General features: G+C 41.2%; 2 protein-coding genes across 2 annotated transcripts in view; both read left to right on the top strand.

The window, feature by feature from the left end:
• The window catches only part of USP6NL (USP6 N-terminal like), a 156044-nt gene that overhangs the window by 48022 nt on the left and 84792 nt on the right, over nucleotides 1-23230 (top strand). The gene's annotated exons all lie outside the window — the stretch shown is intronic.
• On the top strand, nucleotides 9411-11715 carry LOC132487676 (polyadenylate-binding protein 4-like). The gene is made up of 2 exons (XM_060095419.1): nucleotides 9411-10005; nucleotides 10317-11715. Exons 1-2 carry the CDS (start codon nucleotides 9419-9421, stop codon nucleotides 11713-11715), a joined length of 1986 nt encoding a protein of 661 aa, XP_059951402.1. The 5' UTR covers nucleotides 9411-9418.

Raw genomic sequence — 23230 nt, 5'->3', positions numbered from 1 at the left:
AAGTGAGAAAGGGTTTATTGATTATGGGGTTTTCAAAAATAGGACCAAATACTTTTAAAGTTTTGAAACAATTACAGTGCTTGCTTCAGCAGCACATATACTAAAATTTAAATAACTACAGATTCCCAGGAAGTTGCAAAACATAGTACTGAGAGGTCCCGTGTACCTTTCACCCAGTTTCCTCCAATGGTAAAATGTTACAGAATGATAGTCGAATATCAAAACCAAAATACTGACATTGATGCAACCCACAGACTTTATTCCGATTTCACCAGTTTTATATGCACTTGTGTGTGTGTGTGTGTGTGTGTGTGTGGTGTATAGTTTATGCAGTTTTACCACATATGTAGGATCCTTGTAACCACCATCACCATTAAGATACAGAATTGTTCTGTCACTTACAAAGCTACCCCTTTATAGTCAACCCTACTCCCCTCACCTTCCTTGCCCTTCTCTAACCCCTTGCAACCACTAATTTGTTTCTTGTCTCTATAATTTGGTCATTTTGAGAATATTATATAAATGTAATAATATGTTACTTTGGGGGATTGGCTCCCCACCCCCTGCCACTGTCTATGCAAACTGTTTCATATATCAATCATTTGTTTCTTTTTATTGATGAGTAGTATCCCATAGTATGGAGGTACCAGAGTTTGTTTAACCATTTACCCATTGAAGGATATTTGGATTTTTTCAAGATTTTGACCAACACAAGTAAAGCTGCTATGGGCATTCATATACAGTTTTTTTTGTGTGGACATAAGTTTTCATTTCTCTGAGATAAATATCCAGAATATGATTGGTGGATTGAATGATAAGTAGATGTCTAGTTTTTCAGGAAACTACCAAAAGACCAATACTTTTATTTCTCCAAAACTTATTTACTAATGCCTAATAAAACTGAGACACTGAGAAATTTGTTCCCATATGGTTGTGTTCTATAAAATTCTGTGTCTACAGATCAAGAGACAACCAAATGGACATTTAGTAGATATAACAGACAAGTTACGGAAGAAGTACAAATGGCTATTAACATATGAAAGGGTTTTGAATGTCACTGATAATCAGACAACTATTGTCAGAATTATGTTTAGATGCAAGTAATTTAAAAGCAGGCAGAATGGCTGGAACAGTCCAGGGTGGCTAGTATGGCAGGTACAGTGGGCAAGAAATGCCTTGAGCAACCCAGATCTTTTCATTTTTCTCCTCAGTCACACACAATCTTTGTCCTCATATTGGCAAGATAACTGCTGCTTCTCCATACTTGGGTGCAAGAGCCAGACCAGAAGAAAAAGGAAAGGGGGAAATCCAGAATGAGTGTCACCTGCAGAAGGGAAGCAAAAACTTTTCCTTGTGAGAGTCTGCCTGCCGATGCAGGGGACACGGGTTCGTGCCCCGGTCTGGGAAGATCCCACATGCCGCGGAGCGGCTGGGCCCATGAGCCATGGCCACTGAGCCTGCGCGTCCGGAGCCTGTGCCCCGCAACAGGAGAGGCCACAACAGTGAGAGGCCCGCATACCACACACACACACACACACACACACACACACACAATATATATATATATATATATATATATATATATAAAACAGCAGCACATTATGCATAATATGGTTCTACTGCCCGCCCTCCAATACATATGTATGTGTTTTTGTATGTGTTCTTGTGCATGTGTGTATGTGTGTGGTATGATTATATCTGTTTTGGCCTATGCAGAAGAGAAAGACTTTATTGAAAAACACTGAAAACATTAACAGTGGGAAGTGGGTTTGGGAAGGGAGAATATAGGAGGAGATTTCACTTTTCTTTATATACATCTGTATTGCTTGAATAGTTTACAAGCCTGTAGTAACTGTTCAATTAGGAAATGAAGTATTGTATAATGTGATTTTTTTGGATGTTTGAAGCACATACTTTTATATTTTAACCATTCTGGATGAAACTGCATAACATCTTGTTTTGCCATTTTATGCATATAGTATACTAAATATTTTTTCTTAGTCACTCAAGTCCTAATGAGATAGTCAGGACTGCTTAAATATACTCAAAATAGATTTAGATTAAATGATTTTTAACACTTCCTTATAAATTTTTAAACTTTGACTTCTTAGGCAGGCTGTACTTTTTGTGTATTATCAGTGTATCTGCCTCTAACAGTTCTTCCTATTTCTAATTTCTGCTGTAATCTTCTTTGACTTGGGAATGAAGCAACCAGCAACCTGGTTTAATTGTGTCTAAAAATAGTTCTGAATAAAAACAGGATCAATTAGTTATGAATGAAGGTTTTGAGAGACTTTGTGGGTAAAGTACATGAACTTTAGCTTAATGCTATTTGAACATCTTTTTTTTTTTTTTTTTTTTTTTTTTTTTTTTTTACTGTTTAGAGCTCTTTTTTTCTTCTTTGTTTACCTTTGTTTTCAGCTGTGTTTTAGTTGTTTGAGATGGCTTGATACAGGAAGTTTGCTAAACCTAGGGATGTTTAAAAAGCAGATAACCCATCAGTGTCACTCTTTTAGAGAAACTTATTACAGCAGTAAGGAAAGGAGATAGGGTGTTTTAGGACAGGGTTATATAGGAAAAAAGTCCCTGAGCATTTGGATTTTCTTTCTGTTCCTTAATGGTAAGATGATTCTTATCTTTGCTGACAAGTTAATAATTAACCCCATGTAACATAGTATGTAGTGCATACACATCAGGCTGGGGTTTGAATCCTGGCTCTGTCATGTACTTAGCTAAGTGACCTTCCTGATCCTCAGTTTTCTTACATTTAAAAGCTTATTTTGCTTAATATTAGTACATATTTTATATAAATGCCTAGTTGACACATTCATAGATTAAGTGGAGAAAATTTGTGTAATGTATCTGGCCCACAGTATTCAAATAGTGACTTATTATGGAGGATAATGTGAAATTTGAGATTTGCATAATGTATTATACTTTTTTATAACAAAACAGTTTATTTTTTCCTTTTATTTTATTTTATTTTATTTTATTTTATTTTTTGCTGTACGCGGGCCTCTCACCGCTGCGGCCTCTCCCGTTGCGGAGCACAGGCTCCGGACACACAGGCTCCGCGGCCATGGCTCGCGGGCCCAGCCGCTCCGCGGCATGTGGGATCCTCCGGGATCGGGGCACGAACCCGTGTCCCCTGCATCGGCAGGCGGACTCTCAACCACTGCGCCACCAGGGAAGCCCCTTTCCTTTTATTTTTATAGAATTATTATCCTTAGTGTGGAAAACTTGAACAACACAGAACACACAAGGGGAAAATTTTTTTTTAATCTTCTGTTATTTCCTTACTCAGGAAGGATCCTGTTAATATTTTATAGGTCTGTCATTCAGTCTTTTTGCCGTGTGCAAATACTGCTTGCTTTATATCAATAGACTCAACGTTAAATCCTTCAAACAACCTTACATGGCATGGTGGTGTCTCAGTCTTCCCTTATTGGAAATGAGGCTGAGAGAGGTTAAGATCAAATTGCTGGTCGGTGGTGGAACTGGTGTTCATGATCGGGAGTGAGAAGGGGCTCCCCTCCCCACCCAGTTGGAAGCAGTCATCTCTCTTCATAATCAGTTTGCAATATCTGTGATTATAAGATGTTTGATTAAGATTTAGGTTGTACTTTGTATTGTTTAAGAAAGTGAAGTAGATTTGGGCTTAATGCATGGTATTTCCGTGTATTATTGTAGTGTAATGTTACTTAGGTGATATGCATGTTTGTAGCTCCGTAAACATTAAACTCTAATACTTGAGGTCAAAATGAGACTTTGTATTTCTCCAGCGTGATCCTAACTCTCTAAGCTATAGAAAATCTGACTGTGGTGCTTGGAATACACTGTGTTGTGTTCACTTTGGATGTTGGATTCCTGAGTGGTGCGGAAAATGATCTTAAAGTTGCTGTTTTATTGTACTCAAAAAAGGACTAAATCAGCCATATCCTTATTTTTATGATATTTTTGAAATAGTAATTTCCATGATCATGTGTTTTTAAGATAAGAAGTTATTATTTGGGTCAGTAAATGTTGCCTTTAATTTAAACATCCTGGGGCTTCCCTGATGGTGCAGTAGTTAAGAATCCGCCTGCTAATGCAGGGGACACGGGTTCGAGCCCTGGTCTGGGAAGATCCCACATGCCGCGGAGCAACTAAGCACGTGCGCCACAACTACTGAGCCTGCACTCTAGAGCCCGTGAACTACAACTACTGAGCCCACGCGCTGCAACTACTGAAGCCCGTGTGCCTAGAACCTGTGCTTCGCAACAAGAGAAGCCACCGCAATGAGAAGCCTGTGCACTGCAACAAAGAGTAGCCCCTGCTCAACGCAAGTAGAGAAAGCCCATGTGCAGCAACGAAGACCCAACACGGCCAAAAAAAATTAATTAATTAAAAAAGAATCCTAAAGCATTTACAGATTTATTTATAATCTTCAGAAAGTCCCTGAAAAACTAGTTTGTATATTGTACTATATATACTGCCCATACAGTACCTGTAGGTACACACACACATAAATCTATTTCTTCGGGGGACTTTATCCTTCGTTACACTGTCATACTTGGACCTTTAGCTTAGGGGATTTGGCAGCCTCTTATTTCAGATATTTTGAAAACTGTACTGTCATGATTCTAAGTATGTAATGAAGTTTGACTTCATGTTTTTTTGTATTGCTTTTTCATGATTTTTTTCAGAAGTAGGTTAAAAAAAAATGTTAGTAGTTGACCTGATTATATCATCTAGACAGTTACAAAACATGTCCCAATATTAAGCAAAATATTGTTTGAATTTAGACATTGTTAAAAAAGAATTTGAATTTAGACATTGTTTGAATTTAGACATTGTTAAAAAAAGAATTCCAGAAGAAATTCACTGTATTTGCTCTATATTTGTAGCTGAGGGGGGTAGATCTTTTTGAGTCCTTTAGGTATTTATATATAACTTCAGTATGCTGTAACTTTCAACTTGTTTAGGATTAAGTGGCTACAGTTTATATAAAGTTAATGAGGTGAATTAGATGTGATAATCTTAGAGGTGTGAGGTTGTTAAAGGGCTGGGTGTGTTTGGGGAAGAAATACAGTGTGCCTTGATTATGGAGTCCGTGGATGGGCAGTGGTTTGAGGAGATGTGTTTGGAATTCCACAACCACAGGTGAGGACCAGACTGTCAAGGGTTGTTTTAGATACATTGGGATTTATCCTGTAGATACCCAGTGTAGACATCCGGAAAGCAATCAGGATAGGAGTTTAGCATCTAGGTAGTACAGGGTAGAGGGACATAGACAGGATTCATCATTTTGGGAAAGGATGTGATCACTCGTGGGAGAACTTGATGTCAGAGGGAGTGATGACAAGGAGAGAGACCCAAGGGAACCCTGTTGGTAAAGGAGCCCCTGAGATGATGGTGTTCCTCTGTACAGGGGCTCTAGCGCTTATCCCTGTAGAAGAGGAATTTAGGCAGGGGCGGGGGGGGGCGGTGAGGGGGGGGCAGGGGAAGAGGGGAAGAAGAGTCCAGGGCTTCAGAGTGGTTTTGGTGGCTGATCTGACCTCTTCCCAATAGGCTCTAGCCAGCTTTACACCCACTTTGCTTTCACCTGTGCAGCTGGATGTGGCTGGAGAATACACCACCTCTGAATAGCTGTACTTTAAATTCCTGATCATGGACTTTAGGTGGGCTTTTAATGCTGCCTGGCAGTCATACCATATTATTCCTACTTCATTCGTATCGGTGACTCTCAGTTCCCCTGCCTTTCTCAAACCTTCAGCATCTGTTTACCATATCAATTCTCAGCTGATTATCATCTCCTTTTTTAACTGAGAAACTTGAAGCATGTTGCTTCCACGGACGAACAGACTCCCTGGCAGTTCCTCCATCACATCAGCTGAACGCATGGACTCTGCCGGTTCCCGCCACACGTGAGCCGTCTGCTCCCACGTAAAGCTAGCCCCCTCCTGTGCACTAAGCTCTCTCTCCTCATACGCTCATAAACGTTGCTCACTCAGCTCTCTGTTCTTTCTCTTGTCCTCAGTTTTCTTCCTCTAATGCATCATTCCCATCGTTATACCATGTGCTCTTACTTCTCTCATCAGATGAAACAGTACTTAATTTGACTCCGCTCCTCTTGTCGGCAGCTGTTCCATTTCTCTCTTCCCTTTTGCAGTAAATCTCCTCCAAGGAGTTGTCTGTACTCACTGTATTCAATTTCTCCTCTTCCACTTTTCTTTTAAATTCACTGTAGTCAGACTTTCAGCCCCGTGACTTCAATTTAACATTGGCAGAAAGTCAATTTAAAATTTGCTTTTAAAATCATAAGTTTTATTTGAAGTGGAGTGTTATTCACAGCACTTTAATTTCCTTTGCTAAGTATAATATATTTAGAGAAATGTGTAGATTTACCATCCATCCATAGTTGCTATGGTTATATCATAAAGAGGTATTAAAAATGGTAACAAATTTTAATTGCTGTTGTATCACATTGGGTATCATACTTGCTGGCTTTGTACTATTGGGCTCCATATATCTTTTTTGGTGACTATTCCTTAATCTTTCCTACTCCTAAGAAGTTGTCTAGTTTTGACCAAGCAGATGGTTTCAAGTTTCTCTCTAATATGTTGAATGAAGTTGTGAATGAATAACTGAGCTGAGTGAGCATGAAGACAGCATGCAGGAAGTTTTGTGTAGAAGGACAACAAACTATTCAGCAAATTTAATGTGATGTATAATTAATGATATCCATAATTGATAATGAGCTATATGCTTTAGCTTTAGTAGTCTGTTAAAAGTTCTTCTGAGGATATGGAGTTGCACTAGAATTCTTTTAAGATTCTCTAATTATGATCCCCCAAGGCTGCCTTCTTTTATGCAAGGATTATAAAAAAATCTAGGTCTTCAGTTGGTTATACCTATGAAACTGAGAGCCAGATGAGTTTGCTCAAAAATATTGAATATGATCAATTTGTTGTTATTTTTCAGTCTTTTATATAATTGTAACATATATAATGAGACATTCACCTGAGTGAGTAGTCTTGTGGACAGGTTATTGGTTATATCTGGCATAGTTGCCCAAATGCCATCACTTTATTTCCTGCACAAGGAAACATGGAAATCCAAGTTAGTCAGAGGAATGTTACTACAGGGAGAGATTTGAATTCAGGTGTTGTTATGCTTGGCAAGTTACTTATGACATACCTACCAAATGATCCCAATAGACCATACCTGGGAATTACTGGACATTGTCTTGTAACAGCGTATTCTTTCCATTCAACAAATATAATTCCACGAACAAAATATGGTTGTAGACCAATGTGGTAGTGGGGGAAATGAAAAAAGCAAGGAATGATTGAAAAACAATATTCAGAAATTAGTGAGAAATTACATGTAGAGGGGTGAAAGAAAAAGATATGTGAAAAATGACTCTAAGCTTTTGAACTTAGGGTCTGGCATGGTGATGCTATTGGTGGAAATAGGTAAATTAGGAAGCGTTTCTTGAAAGAAAAAAAATGTTTCATTACTTAAAGTTAAGAGTATGTTTAATCGGCATGCTTCCTCTTGGTGTGAATGAATTCTCTGCATAATGTGAATTGTATTACACCAACATAAAAGAATTTCTGTATCGTATTCCCACCCTAAAGGATATTACCAAACTTTACCAAACCTGTGGTTGCTATTGTATCCTCATATATTCCATTGTATACTCCCTGCCTGCCCCTCTCCATAGATGGTATTTCAGGAACTAGTCTTAAAACCATGTACAGTTCTAATGTAGGTGGCAAAACTCTAACCCCATTGAAAACAGGAATTCAACATAAAGCAACATTATTTCCTTATTTTGACAGAGATTATAATTAGCATCTTAGGACTTACGGTAGTATCTGTTCACAGTTCTGAGGTATACACTTAAGAATGACTCACTATCCTGACTCACTTGTTCAAGTTCACTGTCATTCAGAACCCTTTTATTCTGCTGTTCTTTTTCTGGCTTTTTTTTTTTTCCCTGATGAATAGAATTATTGTAGTAAGTCTCACATTGCTGAATATAACCTTTGCTTTGTCTTAATTGGTGTGTATATGCCACGCCTCTAGGCATATTCAAGCCTTTTGCTTACGATGGCTGGCATTTTGTTGTTTAGTCTTGGCAGGAAGTACGGTAGGGTGAGAGCTGGTCGTGTGTAAGAGCCGTGAGACAGCAAGCTCTGCGGTTAATAGGGTGAATGTATAAATACTGTATCGTTTACTTCAGTGAAAATATGCACCTGTTGTTGGGAATATACTATAAATTTAGTTGTACCCAATTAAAGCCTGTTCCAGGAAGTACCATCAGGTCTCGTAAATATTTCTGCTCAACAATTGAGCTGGCCCGTCTCTCCGCAGCTTTCGGGCAGCCTGAAGGGGAAAAAAAGAAAAAGATTTTTAAAAAAATCCCGGGGGCTTCCCTGGTGGCGCAGTGGTTGACAGTCCGCCTGCCGATGCAGGGGACACGGGTTCGTGCCCCTATCCCGGAAGATCCCACATGCCGCGGAGCCTGTGTGTCCGGAGCCTGTGCTCCGCAACGGGAGAGGCCACAGCAGTGAGAGGCCCGCGTACAGCAAAAAAACAAACAAACAAACAAAACAAAACAAAAAACACCGAAAACGCTTTAAAATCTTAAAAAAAGAAAGAAAGAAAAAAAAAAAAAGAGCGAATCCTCCCCGGAGAACCCGCGGGGAAGTCACTTTTGCACGCTTCCGGCCTGCCCGCCGCCGCCGCCGCCGCCGCCGCCGCACCTGGGCGTTCGTTGGTCCCCGTCCGTCGGTCCGGTGGTGAGCCGCTCGCGCGCCCGCGTCCACGCGCCTCAGCCCGCCGCTCGGCCGCGCCGCGTGGCAGCCCCGCGCCCGCCGCCCTCGCCCCACGCGCGCCGGCCTCCGCGTTCCACGTGTCCGCGCTGCCCTTCACCGGCCCGGCGTGGGAGGCGGTTGAGCGCTCCGGCCGCCCGGGGCTTGCCGAGTCGGCACCGACAAATATTTGGTTTCCCTCTTCCCCGGGTTGCTGTAATCTTAAACCGCCGGAAGCCTGAGGCCTATATTTATAGAGAAACGCACGTTCCGGAGGCCGCCGTGGGCACCACTGGGTTGCCTCGGGAAGAATTTTTGTAATTTGGAGGACAGTCCCTGTTTTCATTTTTTGAAATTGGGAGCTTCCAGACCAGGACAGCTGAAAATTAACAAACTCCCAGGGAGGGCCATATTGTTTTTGAGAGCCTTTTGTCTGTGGTTGGGCAGTCTCGTCCGAGTCGTCCCCGCACTCCTCTCCGGCCCTCGGAGCCGACTCCAGCTTCTCTGAGCTTCACTGCCACCTGTGGGCCGCGGCTCGGAGCGGAGCCCCTTTTGTCCTGTGTGGCCCCCCCTAAGAAGTCCTCCTGGCCGGGCTCGGAGTACTGGGGGCTGGGGAGATGAACGCTGCGGCCAGCAGCTACCCCATGGCCTCCCTGTACGTGGGTGACCTGCACTCGGACGTCACCGAGGCCATGCTGTACGAAAAGTTCAGTCCTGCGGGACCTGTGCTGTCCATCCGGGTCTGCCGCGACATGATCACCCGCCGCTCCCTGGGTTATGCCTACGTCAACTTCCAGCAGCCGGCTGACGCTGAGCGGGCCTTGGATACCATGAACTTTGATGTGATTAAGGGAAAGCCAATCCGAATCATGTGGTCTCAGAGGGATCCCTCTTTGAGAAAATCTGGCGTGGGAAATGTCTTCATCAAGAACCTGGACAAATCTATAGATAACAAGGCACTTTATGATACTTTTTCTGCTTTTGGAAACATTCTGTCCTGCAAGGTGGTGTGTGATGAGAACGGCTCTAAGGGTTATTATGCCTTTGTCCACTTCGAGACCCAGGAGGCTGCCGACAAGGCCATCGAGAAGATGAATGGCATGCTCCTCAATGACCGCAAAGTGTTTGTGGGCAGATTCAAGTCTCGAAAAGAGCAGGAAGCTGAGCTTGGAGCCAAAGCTAAGGAATTTACCAATGTTTATATCAAAAACTTCGGGGGGGCTTCCCTGGTGGCGCAGTGGTTGAGAATCTGCCTGCTAATGCAGGGGACACGGGTTCGAGCCCTGGTCTGGGAAGATCCCACATGCTGTGCAGCAACTGGGCCCGTGAGCCACAACTACTGAGCCTGCACGTCTGGAGCCTGTGCTCCGCAACAAGAGAGGCTGCGATAGTGAGAGGCCCACGCACCGCGATGAAGAGTGGCCCCCGCTTGCCACAACTAGAGAAAGCCCTCGCACAGAAACGAAGACCCAACACAGCAACAATAAATAAATAAATTAAAAAAAAAAAAAAAAAAAAAAACTTCGGGGAAGAGGTGGATGATGAGAGTCTGAAAGAGCTATTCAGCCAGTTTGGTAAGACTCTAAGTGTCAAGGTGATGAGAGATCCCAGTGGGAAATCCAAAGGCTTTGGCTTTGTGAGTTACGAAAAACACAAGGATGCCAATAAGGCCGTGGAGGAGATGAATGGAAAAGAAATCAGTGGGAAAGTCATTTTCGTCGGCCGTGCACAGAAGAAAGTGGAACGGCAGGCCGAGTTAAAGCGAAAATTTGAACAGCTGAAACAGGAGAGAGTTAGTCGGTATCAGGGGGTGAACCTCTACATTAAGAACTTGGATGACACCATTGATGATGAGAAGTTAAGGAAAGAGTTTTCTCCTTTTGGATCAATCACCAGTGCTAAGGTGATGCTGGAGGATGGGAGAAGCAAAGGGTTTGGCTTTGTCTGCTTTTCATCCCCTGAAGAGGCAACCAAAGCAGTCACGGAGATGAACGGACGCATCGTGGGCTCCAAGCCACTGTATGTCGCCCTGGCCCAGAGAAGAGAAGAGAGAAAGGCTCACCTGACCAACCAGTATATGCAGCGGGTGGCCGGGATGAGAGCGCTCCCCGCCAATGCCATCTTCAATCAGTCCCAGCCTGCAGCTGGGGGCTACTCTGTGCCAGCAGTTCCACAGGCCCAGGGAAGACCTCCATATTACACACCTAACCAGTTAGCACAGATGAGGCCTAATCCACGCTGGCAGCAAGGTGGGAGACCTCAAGGCTTCCAAGGAATGCCAAGTGCTATACGCCGGTCTGGGCCTCGTCCAGCTCTTCGCCATCTGGCTCCAACTGGTAATGCTCCGGCCTCTCGTGGCCTCCCTACTACCGCTCAGAGAGTCGGGTCTGAGTGCCCGGACCGCTTGGCTATGGACTTTGGTGGGGCTGGTGCCGCCCAGCAAGGGCCGACTGACAGCTGCCCGTCTGGAGGTGTTCCCACAGCTGGGCAGAGCCTAGCGCCTCGTGCCGCTGTTGCTGCCGCTGCTCCTCGGGCTGTTGCACCTTACAAGTACGCCTCCAGTGTCCGCAGCCCTCACCCCGCCATCCAGCTCCTGCAGGCACCCCAGCCTGCGGTCCACGTGCAGGGGCAGGAGCCGCTGACCGCCTCCATGCTGGCCGCAGCACCCCCGCAGGAACAGAAACAGATGCTGGGTGAACGTTTGTTCCCGCTCATCCAGACGATGCACTCAAACCTGGCCGGGAAGATTACGGGGATGCTGCTGGAGATTGACAACTCGGAGCTGCTGCACATGCTGGAGTCCCCCGAGTCTCTCCGCTCCAAGGTGGATGAAGCTGTGGCGGTCCTGCAGGCGCATCACGCCAAGAAAGAAGGTGCCCAGAAGGTGGGCGCTGTCGCTGCTGCTACCTCTTAGACAAGGACAAAGCGATTCAAAAGCCAAATAAACCCTCATGGAATTCAGCTCAAGGTTTGAAGACGTCCTAGCTTGTCCTGTGGACCTCAACGCCAAGAACCACTAATTGCAAATTTAATAGGTCATTTTGTATCAAAAGGTCAATTATGAAGCACCTAGAATTTTTCAATTAAAAGAATATATTCTCTGGGTTCTGATATGGCCCAAACAGTGTTAACTTTTTTTTTTCTGTTGTGAGTTTTGATTTTTCCCCCCAGAAACTGGTTTTATTTGATGTACCCAAGTCTTAAGTTTCTCAATAAAGAAAAAAACTCCATAAAACAAACAAACAAAAAAAAACAATTGAGCTGGCCCACTTATTTCAAAGAATATTTGATCAAACAAAATTCCAGGGAAGTAATCTGAACAGTCCTTGAGTTTGTGATAGGAGCTGACCAATAGCTTAAGACTAGATGAATAGACCTAAACAATCCATTATAGAACTACGTACAGATGTTAACACACAGTTAGATGCCCAAGATTTGGAGACTGAGAGGCCTGGGTGTGATTTGTGGCACCACCACCTCATGGCTGTGTAATGGCCAGTGTCACCCTCACTAAGTCTGCAGTGGTTCCTATGTCACTAGGGTTTTGATTAGGATTAAATTAGGAAGTTCTCGTTCATTCTGTTAGTCATTCAGTAAGTTTAGTGAGCATCAGTTTGGTGTCAGGTACTGTATCACCACTGGTTTACAGTGGAAAATAAAATGACATGGACTGACCTCTGGGTCCAGTGGAGAAGACAGAAAGCAAACAAACAAATAATTTACAGTTGTGGTACTTTCTGTCAAGGAAGATATCAAGGCACCATAAGAGAACCACTGAAGGGAGCGCTCCCTGAACGGGTAGCTCTTAGGTTGACAGGGGAAGAGTGGCGGGAGTCAGCCAGTCATCATAGAGAGGAGAGCTCCGGCTGGAGTTCGATGGTCCTGACGCAAAAAACAGAGGTGGGGTGGTGGCGGGGTTACTAGGAACTGAAAGAAGGCCTGCGTGGGTTGGAGTATTGCTTGCAAATGGTGGAGAGTGGGATAAATAGCTGCGGCTGATCTGTGTGATACCTGGCCCAGGGGGCATGATGAGTGTCAACTGCTATCATTGTTCTTATTATAATGATCCTTTACTTTATTTAGAGGTTACTTTATGGGCTGTCAGTTAAAGCCTTGAAGGAAGCTAATAACTTCCCAAGTAGATGCCATGAAGTCAGTGCATTAAACTCGTGTATGCTGTTTAGAGAGGGCTCAGGCCCTCACTCAGAGCTTGTTGATGATTATTTTTCGTACTATTCACATAAATTTAGTTACTTGAGTTTTATAACAGCCTAGAAGTAACAAATTGGGGCATGAATTTAGAGGTTCTCCAAAAGACAGAAAGAAGTTACAGTGTAATAAAGATAAAACTTAAAGTGATTAGTGATGGTTAAAAATGTGAGATGATGAAATCTTTTTTTCAGATTTATTGAGGTATTGTTTCCATACAGTGTAATGAATCCATTTGCAGCATAGCTTGATGAATTTTCATAATTATATATAGTCACATAGCCAACCATATCCTGATATAGAAAAGTTCCATCAAGAATCCTGAAAATTCTTATTTTCTTGTGTTTCTCTGCCTTGGCCACCAGCCTCAAGCAGCCACTAATCTGCTTTCTGTCACTATAGTTTTGTGTTTTCTAGAACTTCATGTAAATGGAGTTGTACACTATGAAGTGTTTTGGTTTGACTTCCTTTTGTTCATGTTATTGCATGTATTAGTAATGGTGTTCCTTTGTATCATTTTTTATCATTTTGTCGACTGAAAAAAATTGCACAGCCTAAAAGTGGAGAACTATGTTTTATTCAGTGGACATACTGAGGACTTCAGCCCGGAAGACAGGCTCTCAGGTCGCTCTGAGGCGCTGTTCCGGAAGAGGTAAGTGAGGAGCCAGGATATGTAGGAGTTTTGAAGCAAACCCGGTAGTTGAACGTCAAAAGCTTTCTGCTAATTAAAGAAAAAACAAGCACCTCGAGTTAATGAATTTAGCCAGTCTGGGCTTATCGAAGTCATTCCTTTGATATGCACCTTAACTAGCTAGGGCCAGTGTCCTGGTTTTCCTCCATCCTGAATTCCCTCAGGGTGCACAGTTGGGGGCTGCTGCAGTGGCCGATGGCTTGATGGCCGCAACATCCTTCATTTACTGATAAATCAGGACATTCTTTGCCGACAGTTTAGTAGTATTCCAAGGTAGAGATTAACCACAATTTGTTTATCCATTCACCAACTTATGGACATTTGGGTTGTTTCTCATCATTGGCTATTACGAATAACACTTGTATGAACATTCACATAAAAGTTTTTATGACTATGCTTTTGTTTTGGGTAAATACCTTTTGGGTAAATAACTAGGAATTGGATGACTGGGTCATATGGGATAAGCTACTTCCACTCTTTTCTAATGGAGCTGTACCATTCTGTCTTCTCACTAGCCCTGTGTGAGGGCTCTCGGTGCTCCACACCCTCTGAGAACTTGGTATTGTTCATCTGTTTAGCTTTAGCTGTTGTGGATCTCAGTGTGATTTTAATTTGCATTTCTCTGATAACTAGTGATGTTGAGCATCTTTCTATATGCTTATTGGCCCTTCGAATATCTTCTTTGTTAAGATATGTGCTTGGTATTTTAAGTGTCTCTTAAATCTTTTGCCCATTTAAAAAATGTGCTGTTTATCTTCTTATTTAATTGTAAGAATTCTTTTTATATTCTGGGCACAAGCTCTTTGGCAGATATTTTACAAATATTTTCGCTATCTGTGGCTTGCATTTCGTTTTCTTAACTATTTCTTGAAGTTGAGTTTTTAGCTTTGATGCTCTATTTTAATTTTAATGAGATCTATTTTATAAATATTTCTTTTATAGTTTGTGCTTATTTTAGTTAAAAGAAATGTTTGTCTAACCCAGTGTCACAAAGATTTTCTCCTGTGTTTTCTTCTAGAAGTCCCATAGTTTTTGCCGTACATATAGATCTGTGATTTATTTCAAGTTAATTTTTGTGTACTGTTCGAGGTAAGGGCCAAAGTTTATTAATTTCTCCCCATATAGATACCTAGTTATTCCAGCACCATTTATTGAAAAGACTGTCTTTTCCCCATTGAATCATTTAGACTATGAGACTTTGCTATCATTTGTAACCATCTTCTTTCACCAAGAATTTAAGCTTGACAACAGTGCTTATTCAAATATAAATAAATCCATCTTGTATTCTTACTGGTAAGTATATATTTTAGGATGTTATAAGAACAATGAAGGGAACTGCTTTTCAGGGCTAATTCAAACTAATGAGGGGGTGTTTGTTGGTAATGTAGAAGTGATGGTAACTTCTTAGAATCTGTCAAGTTCTAAGGAAGAAAGTTCAGTAACCAGTTATGATATATGATTATCTTTAGGAAAGTGATTTAGAAAAATATTAGTGTGAAGGTGGGCTTGCTTATCTTCACAGACTCTAAAAGGAGACCTGAATCAATAAAAGAAAAATCTACAGTGGCTACTGATTCTAATGAGAAAGAAAAGATAAAGGAATTTACACAAAATGAAGTAGCTGCTTAAAGGTGCTCTTTGAGTTCAAGGGCTTGAATGAAAGGTAGAAGAAAAGATTTGTAACCAATAATGAATGAAAAGAGTAGTAGGTACTTACAAAACCAATGTCAGGAAGGATCAAGTGCAAATGAATTGACATCTGTGAATAGTGTGGAGCATGTCAAAAACATCTTAAGAAGCATAATTTGGTACCTGAAGGTCACTAATGACCAGATAGGCTTGCTGTTCAGGGCAGGTCATGTTGTGTAAACGTGAGAGAGAGAGAGCATCTGAGTCCCAGACTCTTTTGCATCCAACTGCTTTTCTGTTTTGTCAAAGCAAAATTATCTTCAAACAGATAAGGGAATGGACAGAAATGAGACGTAATTGAAGCCCAATGTAGGTTAGAAGGTGGTAACACCCTTTAAGTCAGGTCTTTAGGATAAGTCGAGTAATATAGTCTTGGACGGTTTTGTAGTAATTGTGAACACTCTTGTAAGGGTAATTAAACATGGAGAAAGTACCTGAAGAATGGACTCAGAGAGGAGCAAGGGGAGACTCTGGTAATTAGAAATGATTGAGTTTCATGATAATTTGAATCAGAATTCTAGCTTGATTTTATTAAATAATGGCTTATGAATGCATTTAAAAGGAAGCGATCTTTAGGAGCTTTTCTGGGTATAATAAGAATAAATTAATGCAACCTCCTTCTTTGTTGTTGTCACTGAATAGACCACCTAAGGAAATGTTAGAGATAGGTTTTATTTGGGTGTTAGAAAGGTATGTGATAAAGTCTTCTATGATGCCACCATAGACTAGAAGTAATTGATCATGTAAGGATTTTATAATGATTGATGGATCATGTTGAAAGTAATTTATTTATATCAGAGTGAAGGTCTTTGCCAGTGTGTGCTAGGGTCTTAGCTTATTCAACAGCTTTTCGGTGGCTAGAATAAATATTCAGTTATAATCATTGGATTTATGATGGAAGGAGGAGGGTACAGAGTTGACAGAGCTTATATGATTATGAAATGGAGATTTACAAAGATCTTACAGGCTAGAATAGTGGACCAAAATGAAAAAAAGCTTGACTAAAAAAAGATAAAATGTCAACCTCTACATTGCAATTGAGACAGCTCCTAAGAGAAGGTTGAGAGATGTTACATATATGCTAAATTGGAGCCCATTACGTTGACTTGCCAGCCTGGTTTGGTTGCAGATCAAGGGCAGTAATAGAGCTGTTGTCCTCCTCACCTCAGACTTTTTCTGGGCTGTCATGTTGGATTTCGGTGTCACATTTCAAAGGGGACTTTAATAAAATGTCATGTGTGCAGTGTGAATATATCAGTGATTTGTATTTATGGGTTGTCATGTGCAAAAGCCCAATTTTGTTTAGAACTAAAAGGAAGACATTTCTAATAATAATTAGAACATTTTAAGATGGAATGGGATGACTTGTGAGCTTGTGAGATTTCATCTCTGGAAGCATTGAAGGTCACTGCATTTAGTAACCACTTACTAAGAATGTTATAGAGGGAAGGTCATCATTTGGGGGAGGTTGAGCTGGACACACTTTGATGTTCCCTTTAATCCCTTTAACTTTTCTTTTTAATTTGGATTTTTACTTAGGTACCTACACAATCAATTTTATCAATCTTGTCTTAAAGACTTTATTCATAATTGTGTCTTATGTTTATATGGCACTTAAAAGTTCTGGAATGCTTTTATGAGCCTGATTAAATGAGATGTTTGCAAGAATTCTACAGGTTGCACAGGAGATTTTTACAATTTTTAGGCAGCTGTATCTTAATTTAGAATATGGCTTCTGGATTCTCGACAGTCTGGGCTCTGGCACTTGGCTGTGAGACCTTTGGACATTTCTGAATGCCTTTGTTTTCCTCATCTGTAATTTGTTGATAATAATAGTGACTACACCGTAGGGTTGTTCGAGTTTACATATGATCATTGCTTGAGAATATATGCCTAGAACATTATGCTCAGCTTAGAGCAGTACCTGACACGTTGTAGACATTTAGTAAATGTTAACTAAGTGCTTGTTCTTATCACCGTGTATCTCTTGTACAGGTAAGGAGACTGAAGCTCACACAGGTTGTGGCCCAAGTTTACATCAATAATAAGTGGTAGAGAAGTTACTAAGAATTCTGTTGAATTGGATTTTTAAAATGGGGTAAAATTACTGGTATATGGACTAATTTGTGAAAGAATATTGATTTCACTTTAATTTATTAAGACTTTTGTGAAATTATTGACTGTAGATTTTAGGAAAGCTAGGGTTTTTGTGAGTGTTTATGTATATACACACGTTCCAGACATAATTCAGTAGGAAGGCCTTTTCTAAAGCATATTATAAATAAAGATAACCACATTTCCCACAAGATTTATGGTGCTTGATAGGGTTTGAAGGGAAGTAGGCAATTAACTTTGGTTTCTGTTGGCTTTTCTAGTGCCAAGCAGTTTGAGCTTCTGATTTCTAGATGTGCTTAGATTTCTCGAGGAACATAAGTCAAACTGAAGGCATCTCCTAGAAGAAAAATCCACATCGGCTCTCATTTATAATATTGAAGTAAACAGAAGAATGATCTCACCAAAACTCTGTTCTATCTTTAGATCATCACCTCTTAGAATTAGTTCATTAAATGCTATGTAGTTTTCTGGTCTAGTTAGAAACAGTTTAAGTTGTGTAGTAACGATGTTGTCCCCTGTAGAGGGTGTGATGCACTTTAAGGATTGTTACTTTTGCCTTGCTTCCTTGCTGCGGAACACATCTCTTAGGGTAAGGATACTTTTATTCACTTACAGGGTTGTAAACATCTTGAGGGCAGATACTGTGTTTCAATATTCTGTGTTCCTCAGTACTTGCAAAGAGCTTTGCACTAGTGAGTCTGTGAAGTTGTCAAAGCATTGATGGCTTTATTGGAAACCAAAGAACCCATTAAATTGGTTGTATTAAAAATGGTCAGGGGGACTTCTCTGGTGGCGCAGTGGTTGAGAGTCCGCCTGCCGATGCAGGGGACATGGGTTCGTACCCCGGTCCGGGAAGATCCCACATGCCGCGGAGCGGCTGGGCCCGTGAGCCATGGCCGCTGAGCCTGCGCGTCCGGAGCCTGTGCTCCACAACGGGAGAGGCCGCAAGAGTGAGAGGCCCGCGTACCGCAAAAAAAAAAAAAAAAAAAAAAAAAATGGTCAGGGCTTCCCTGGTGGCGCAGTGGTTGAGAGTCCGCCTGCCGATGCAGGGGACACAGGTTCGTGCCCCGGTCCGGGAAGATCCCACATGCCGCAGAGAGGCTGGGCCCGTGAGCCATGGCCGCTGAGCCTGCGCGTCCGGAGCCTGTGCTCCGCAACGGGAGAGGCCACAACAGTGAGAGGCCCGCGTACCGCAAAAAAAAAAAAAAAAGGTCAGTTAAAGTAACTTGCCATTCACAGTGATCTATTGCCATTCACAACAGATTACAATGTAATCTATTTGTCAGCAAGTTTATTAAAGTTATGTTCTAGAAAAGGACTGCAGTTGGCAAAAATGCAGTTGGCAAGATCAGTGTCATAAGGAAGATATGAGTTTAAATGAAAAAAATACCCTCTAAAGGGTTTTAAAAGCATTTCAAAAACATTATAAACGCAAGTTTATAGTGTTTCGTGGAGGAGAATTTTTCCCCCGGCCGAGTGCGGGGCGGGGTGGGGGGTGGGGGATGGTTCAGGCAGTAATGTGAGCCACGGGGGGCAGCAGGTGAAGCTTCCCTTGCTTGCTGGCCGCTCACCTCCTGCTGTGCGGCCCGGTTCCTAACTGGCCGCAGACAGTCCGCGGGGGTGGGGGTGGGGGTGGCGGGGCGGGTTGGGGACCCCCTGGTGTACGACATCCATTACAAAACCACCCAGATTTGTCTGCAGTAAAAATCCCCTCTGGTAAGTAAACTGATAAGAAAGTTGTAGTGTGAGTTGCTGAGGCAGATTCTCCTGTCAGTTTTGTTATTTGGCTTGTGCTTATTTTTTTTTTTTATTTTACAAATTTAATCAGTTATACATATACATATGTTCCCATATCCCCTCCCTTTTGCGTCTCCCTCCCACCCTCCCTATCCCACCCCTCCAGGCGGTCACAAAGAACCGAGCTGATCTCCCTGTGCTATGCGGCTGCTTCCCACTAGCTATCTACCTTACGTTTGGTAGTGTATATATGTCCATGCCGCTCTTTCACTTTGTCACAGCTTACCCTTCCCCCTCCCCATATCCTCATGTCCATGCTCTAGTAGGTCTGTGTCTTTATTCCTGTCTTACCCCTATGTTCTTGATGACATTTTTTTCTTAAATTCCATATATATGTGTCAGCATACAGTATTTGTCTTTCTCTTTCTGACTTACTTCACTCTGTATGACAGACTCTACGTCCATCCACCTCATTACAAATAGCTCAATTTCATTTCTTTTTATGGCTGAGTAATATTCCATTGTATATATGTGCCACATCTTCTTTATCCATTCATCCGATGATGGACACTTAGGTTGTTTCCATCTCCGGGCTATTGTAAATAGGGCTGCTATGAACATTTTGGTACATGTCTCTTTTTGAATTATGGTTTTCTCAGGGTATATGCCCAGTAGTGGGATTGCTGGGTCATATGGTAGTTCTATTTGTAGTTTTTTAAGGAACCTCCATACCGTTCTCCATAGTGGCTGTACCAATTCACATTCCCACCAGCAGTGCAAGAGTGTTCCCTTTTTTCCACACCCTCTCCAGCATTTATTGTTTCTAGATTTTTTGATGATGGCCATTCTGACTGGTGTGAGATGATATCTCATTGTAGTTTTGATTTGCATTTCTCTAATAAGTAAAGATGTTGAGCATCCTTTCATGTGTTTGTTGGCTGTCTGTATATCTTTTGTGGAGAAATGTCTATTTAGGTCTTCTGCCCATTTTTGGATTGGGTTGTTTGTTTTTTTGCTATTGAGCTGCATGAGCTGCTTATAAATTTTGGAGATTAATCCTTTGTCAGTTGCTTCATTTGCAAATATTTTCTCCCATTCTGAGGGTTGTCTTTTGGTCTTGTTTATGGTTTCCTTTGCTGTGCAAAAGCTTTGAAGTTTCATTAGGTCCCATGTGTTTATTTTTGTCTTTATTTCCATTTCTCTAGGAGGTGGGTCAAAAAGGATCTTGCTGTGATTTATGTCATAGAGTGTTCTGCCTATGTTTTCCTCTAGGAGTTTGATAGTGTCTGGCCTTACATTTAGGTCTTTAATCCATTTTGAGCTAATTTTTGTGTATGGTGTTAGGGAGTGATCTAATCTCATACTTTTACATGTCCCTGTCCAGTTTTCCCAGCACCACTTATTGAAGAGACTGTCCTTTATCCACTGTACATTCCTGCCTCCTTTATCAAAGATAAGGTGACCATATGTCCGTGGGTTTATCTCTGGGCTTTCTATCCTGTTCCATTGATCTATCTTTCTGTTTTTGTGCCAGTACCATACTGTCTTGATTACTGTAGCTTTGTAGTATAGTCTGAAGTCAGGGAGCCTGATTCCTCCAGCTCCGTTTTTCGTTCTCAAGATTGCTTTGGCTATTCGGGGTCTTTTGTGTTTCCATACAAATTGTGAAATTTTTTGTTCTAGTTCTGTGAAAAATGCCATTGGTAGTTTGATAGGTATTGCATTGAATCTGTAGATTGCTTTGGGTAGTAGAGTCATTTTCACAATGTTGATTCTTCCAATCCAAGAACATGGTACATCTCTCCATCTATTTGTATCATCTTTAATTTCTTTCATCAGTGTCTTATAATTTTCTGCATACAGGTCTTTTGTCTCCTTAGGTAGGTTTATTCCTAGATATTTTATTCTTTTTGTTGCAATGGTAAATGGGAGTGTTTCCTTGATTTCACTTTCAGATTTTTCATCATTAGTATATAGGAATGCCAGAGATTTCTGTGCATTAATTTTGTATCCTGCAACTTTACCAAATTCATTGATTAGCTCTAGTAGTTTTCTGGTAGCATCTTTAGGATTCTCTATGTATAGTATCATGTCATCTGCAAACAGTGACAGCTTTACTTCTTCTTTTCCCATTTGGATTCCTTTTATTTCCTTTTTTTCTCTGATTGCTGTGGCTAAAACTTCCAAAACTATGTTGAATAAGAGTGGTGAGAGTGGGCAACCTTGTCTTGTTCCTGATCTTAGTGGAAATGGTTTCAGTTTTTCACCATTGAGGACGATGCTGGCTGTGGGTTTGTCATATATGGCCTTTATTATGTTGAGGAAAGTTCCCTCTATGCCTACTTTCTGCAGGGTTTTTATCATAAATGGGTGTTGAATTTTGTCAAAAGCTTTCTCTGCATCTATTGAGATGATCATATGGTTTTTCTCCTTCAGTTTGTTAATATGGTGTATCACATTGATTGATTTGCGTATATTGAAGAATCCTTGCATTCCTGGGATGAACCCCACTTGATCATGGTGTATGATCCTTTTAATGTGCTGTTGGATTCTGTTTGCTAGTATTTTGTTGAGGATTTTTGCATCTATGTTCATCAGTGATATTGGCCTGTAGTTTTCTTTCTTTGTGACATCCTTGTCTGGTTTTGGTATCAAGGTGATGGTGGCCTCATAGAATGTGTTTGGGAGTGTTCCTCCCTCTGCTATATTTTGGAAGAGTTTCAGAAGGATAGGTGTTAGCTCTTCTCTAAATGCTTGATAGAATTCGCCTGTGAAGCCATCTGGTCCTGGGCTTTTGTTTGTTGGAAGATTTTTGATCACAGTTTCAATTTCAGTGCTTGTGATTGGTCTGTTCATATTTTCTATTTCTTCCTGATTCAGTCTTGGCAGGTTGTGCATTTCTAAGAATTTGTCCATTTCTTCCAGGTTGTCCATTTTATTGGCATAGAGTTGCTTATAGTAATCTCTCATGATCTTTTGTATTTCTGCAGTGTCAGTTGTTACTTCTCCTTTTTCATTTCTAATTCTATTGATTTGAGTCTTCTCCCTTTTTTTCTTGATGAGTCTGGCTAATGGTTTATCAATTTTGTTTATCTTCTCAAAGAACCAGCTTTTAGTTTTATTGATCTTTGCTATCGTTTCCTTCATTTCTTTTTCATTTATTTCTGATCTGATTTTTATGATTTCTTTCCTTCTGCTAACTTTGGGATGTTTTTGTTCTTCTTTCTCTAATTGCTTTAGGTGCAAGGTTAGGTTGTTTATTCGAGATATTTCCTGTTTCTTAAGGTGGGATTGTATTGCCATAAACTTCCCTCTTAGAACTGCTTTTGCTGCATCCCATAGGTTTTGGGTCGTCGTGTCTCCATTGTCATTTGTTTCTAGGTATTTTTTAATTTCCTCTTTTATTTCTTCAGTGATCACTTCGTTATTAAGTAGTGTATTGTTTAGCCTCCATGTGTTTGTATGTTTTACAGCTCTCTTCCTGTAATTGATATCTAGTCTCACAGCATTGTGGTCGGAAAAGATACTTGATACAATTTCAATTTTCTTAAATTTACCAAGGCTTGATTTGTGACCCAAGATATGATCTATCCTGGAGAATATTCCATGAGCACTTGAGAAAAATGTGTATTCTGTTGTTTTTGGATGGAATGTCCTATAAATATCAATTAAGTCCATCTTGTTTAATGTATCATTTAAAGCTTGTGTTTCCTTATTTATTTTCATTTTGGATGACCTGTCCATTGGTGAAAGTGGGGTGTTAAAGTCCCCTACTATGATTGTGTTACTGTCGATTTCTCCTTTTATGGCTGTTAATATTTCCCTTATGTATTGAGGTGCTCCTATGTTTGGTGCATAAATATTTACAATTGTTATATCTTCTTCTTGGATTGATCCCTTGATCATTATGTAGTGTCCTTCTTTGTCTCTTCTAGTAGTCTTTATTTTAAAGTCTATTTTGTCTGATATGAGAATTGCTACTCCAGCT

The sequence above is a fragment of the Mesoplodon densirostris genome, chromosome 4 (genome assembly GCF_025265405.1).
Source record: "Mesoplodon densirostris isolate mMesDen1 chromosome 4, mMesDen1 primary haplotype, whole genome shotgun sequence".
NCBI classification, from domain to species: Eukaryota; Metazoa; Chordata; class Mammalia; order Artiodactyla; family Ziphiidae; genus Mesoplodon; species Mesoplodon densirostris.
Note: the sequence above shows the minus strand (reverse complement) of the source record. Positions and strands in the feature narration are given on the sequence as shown.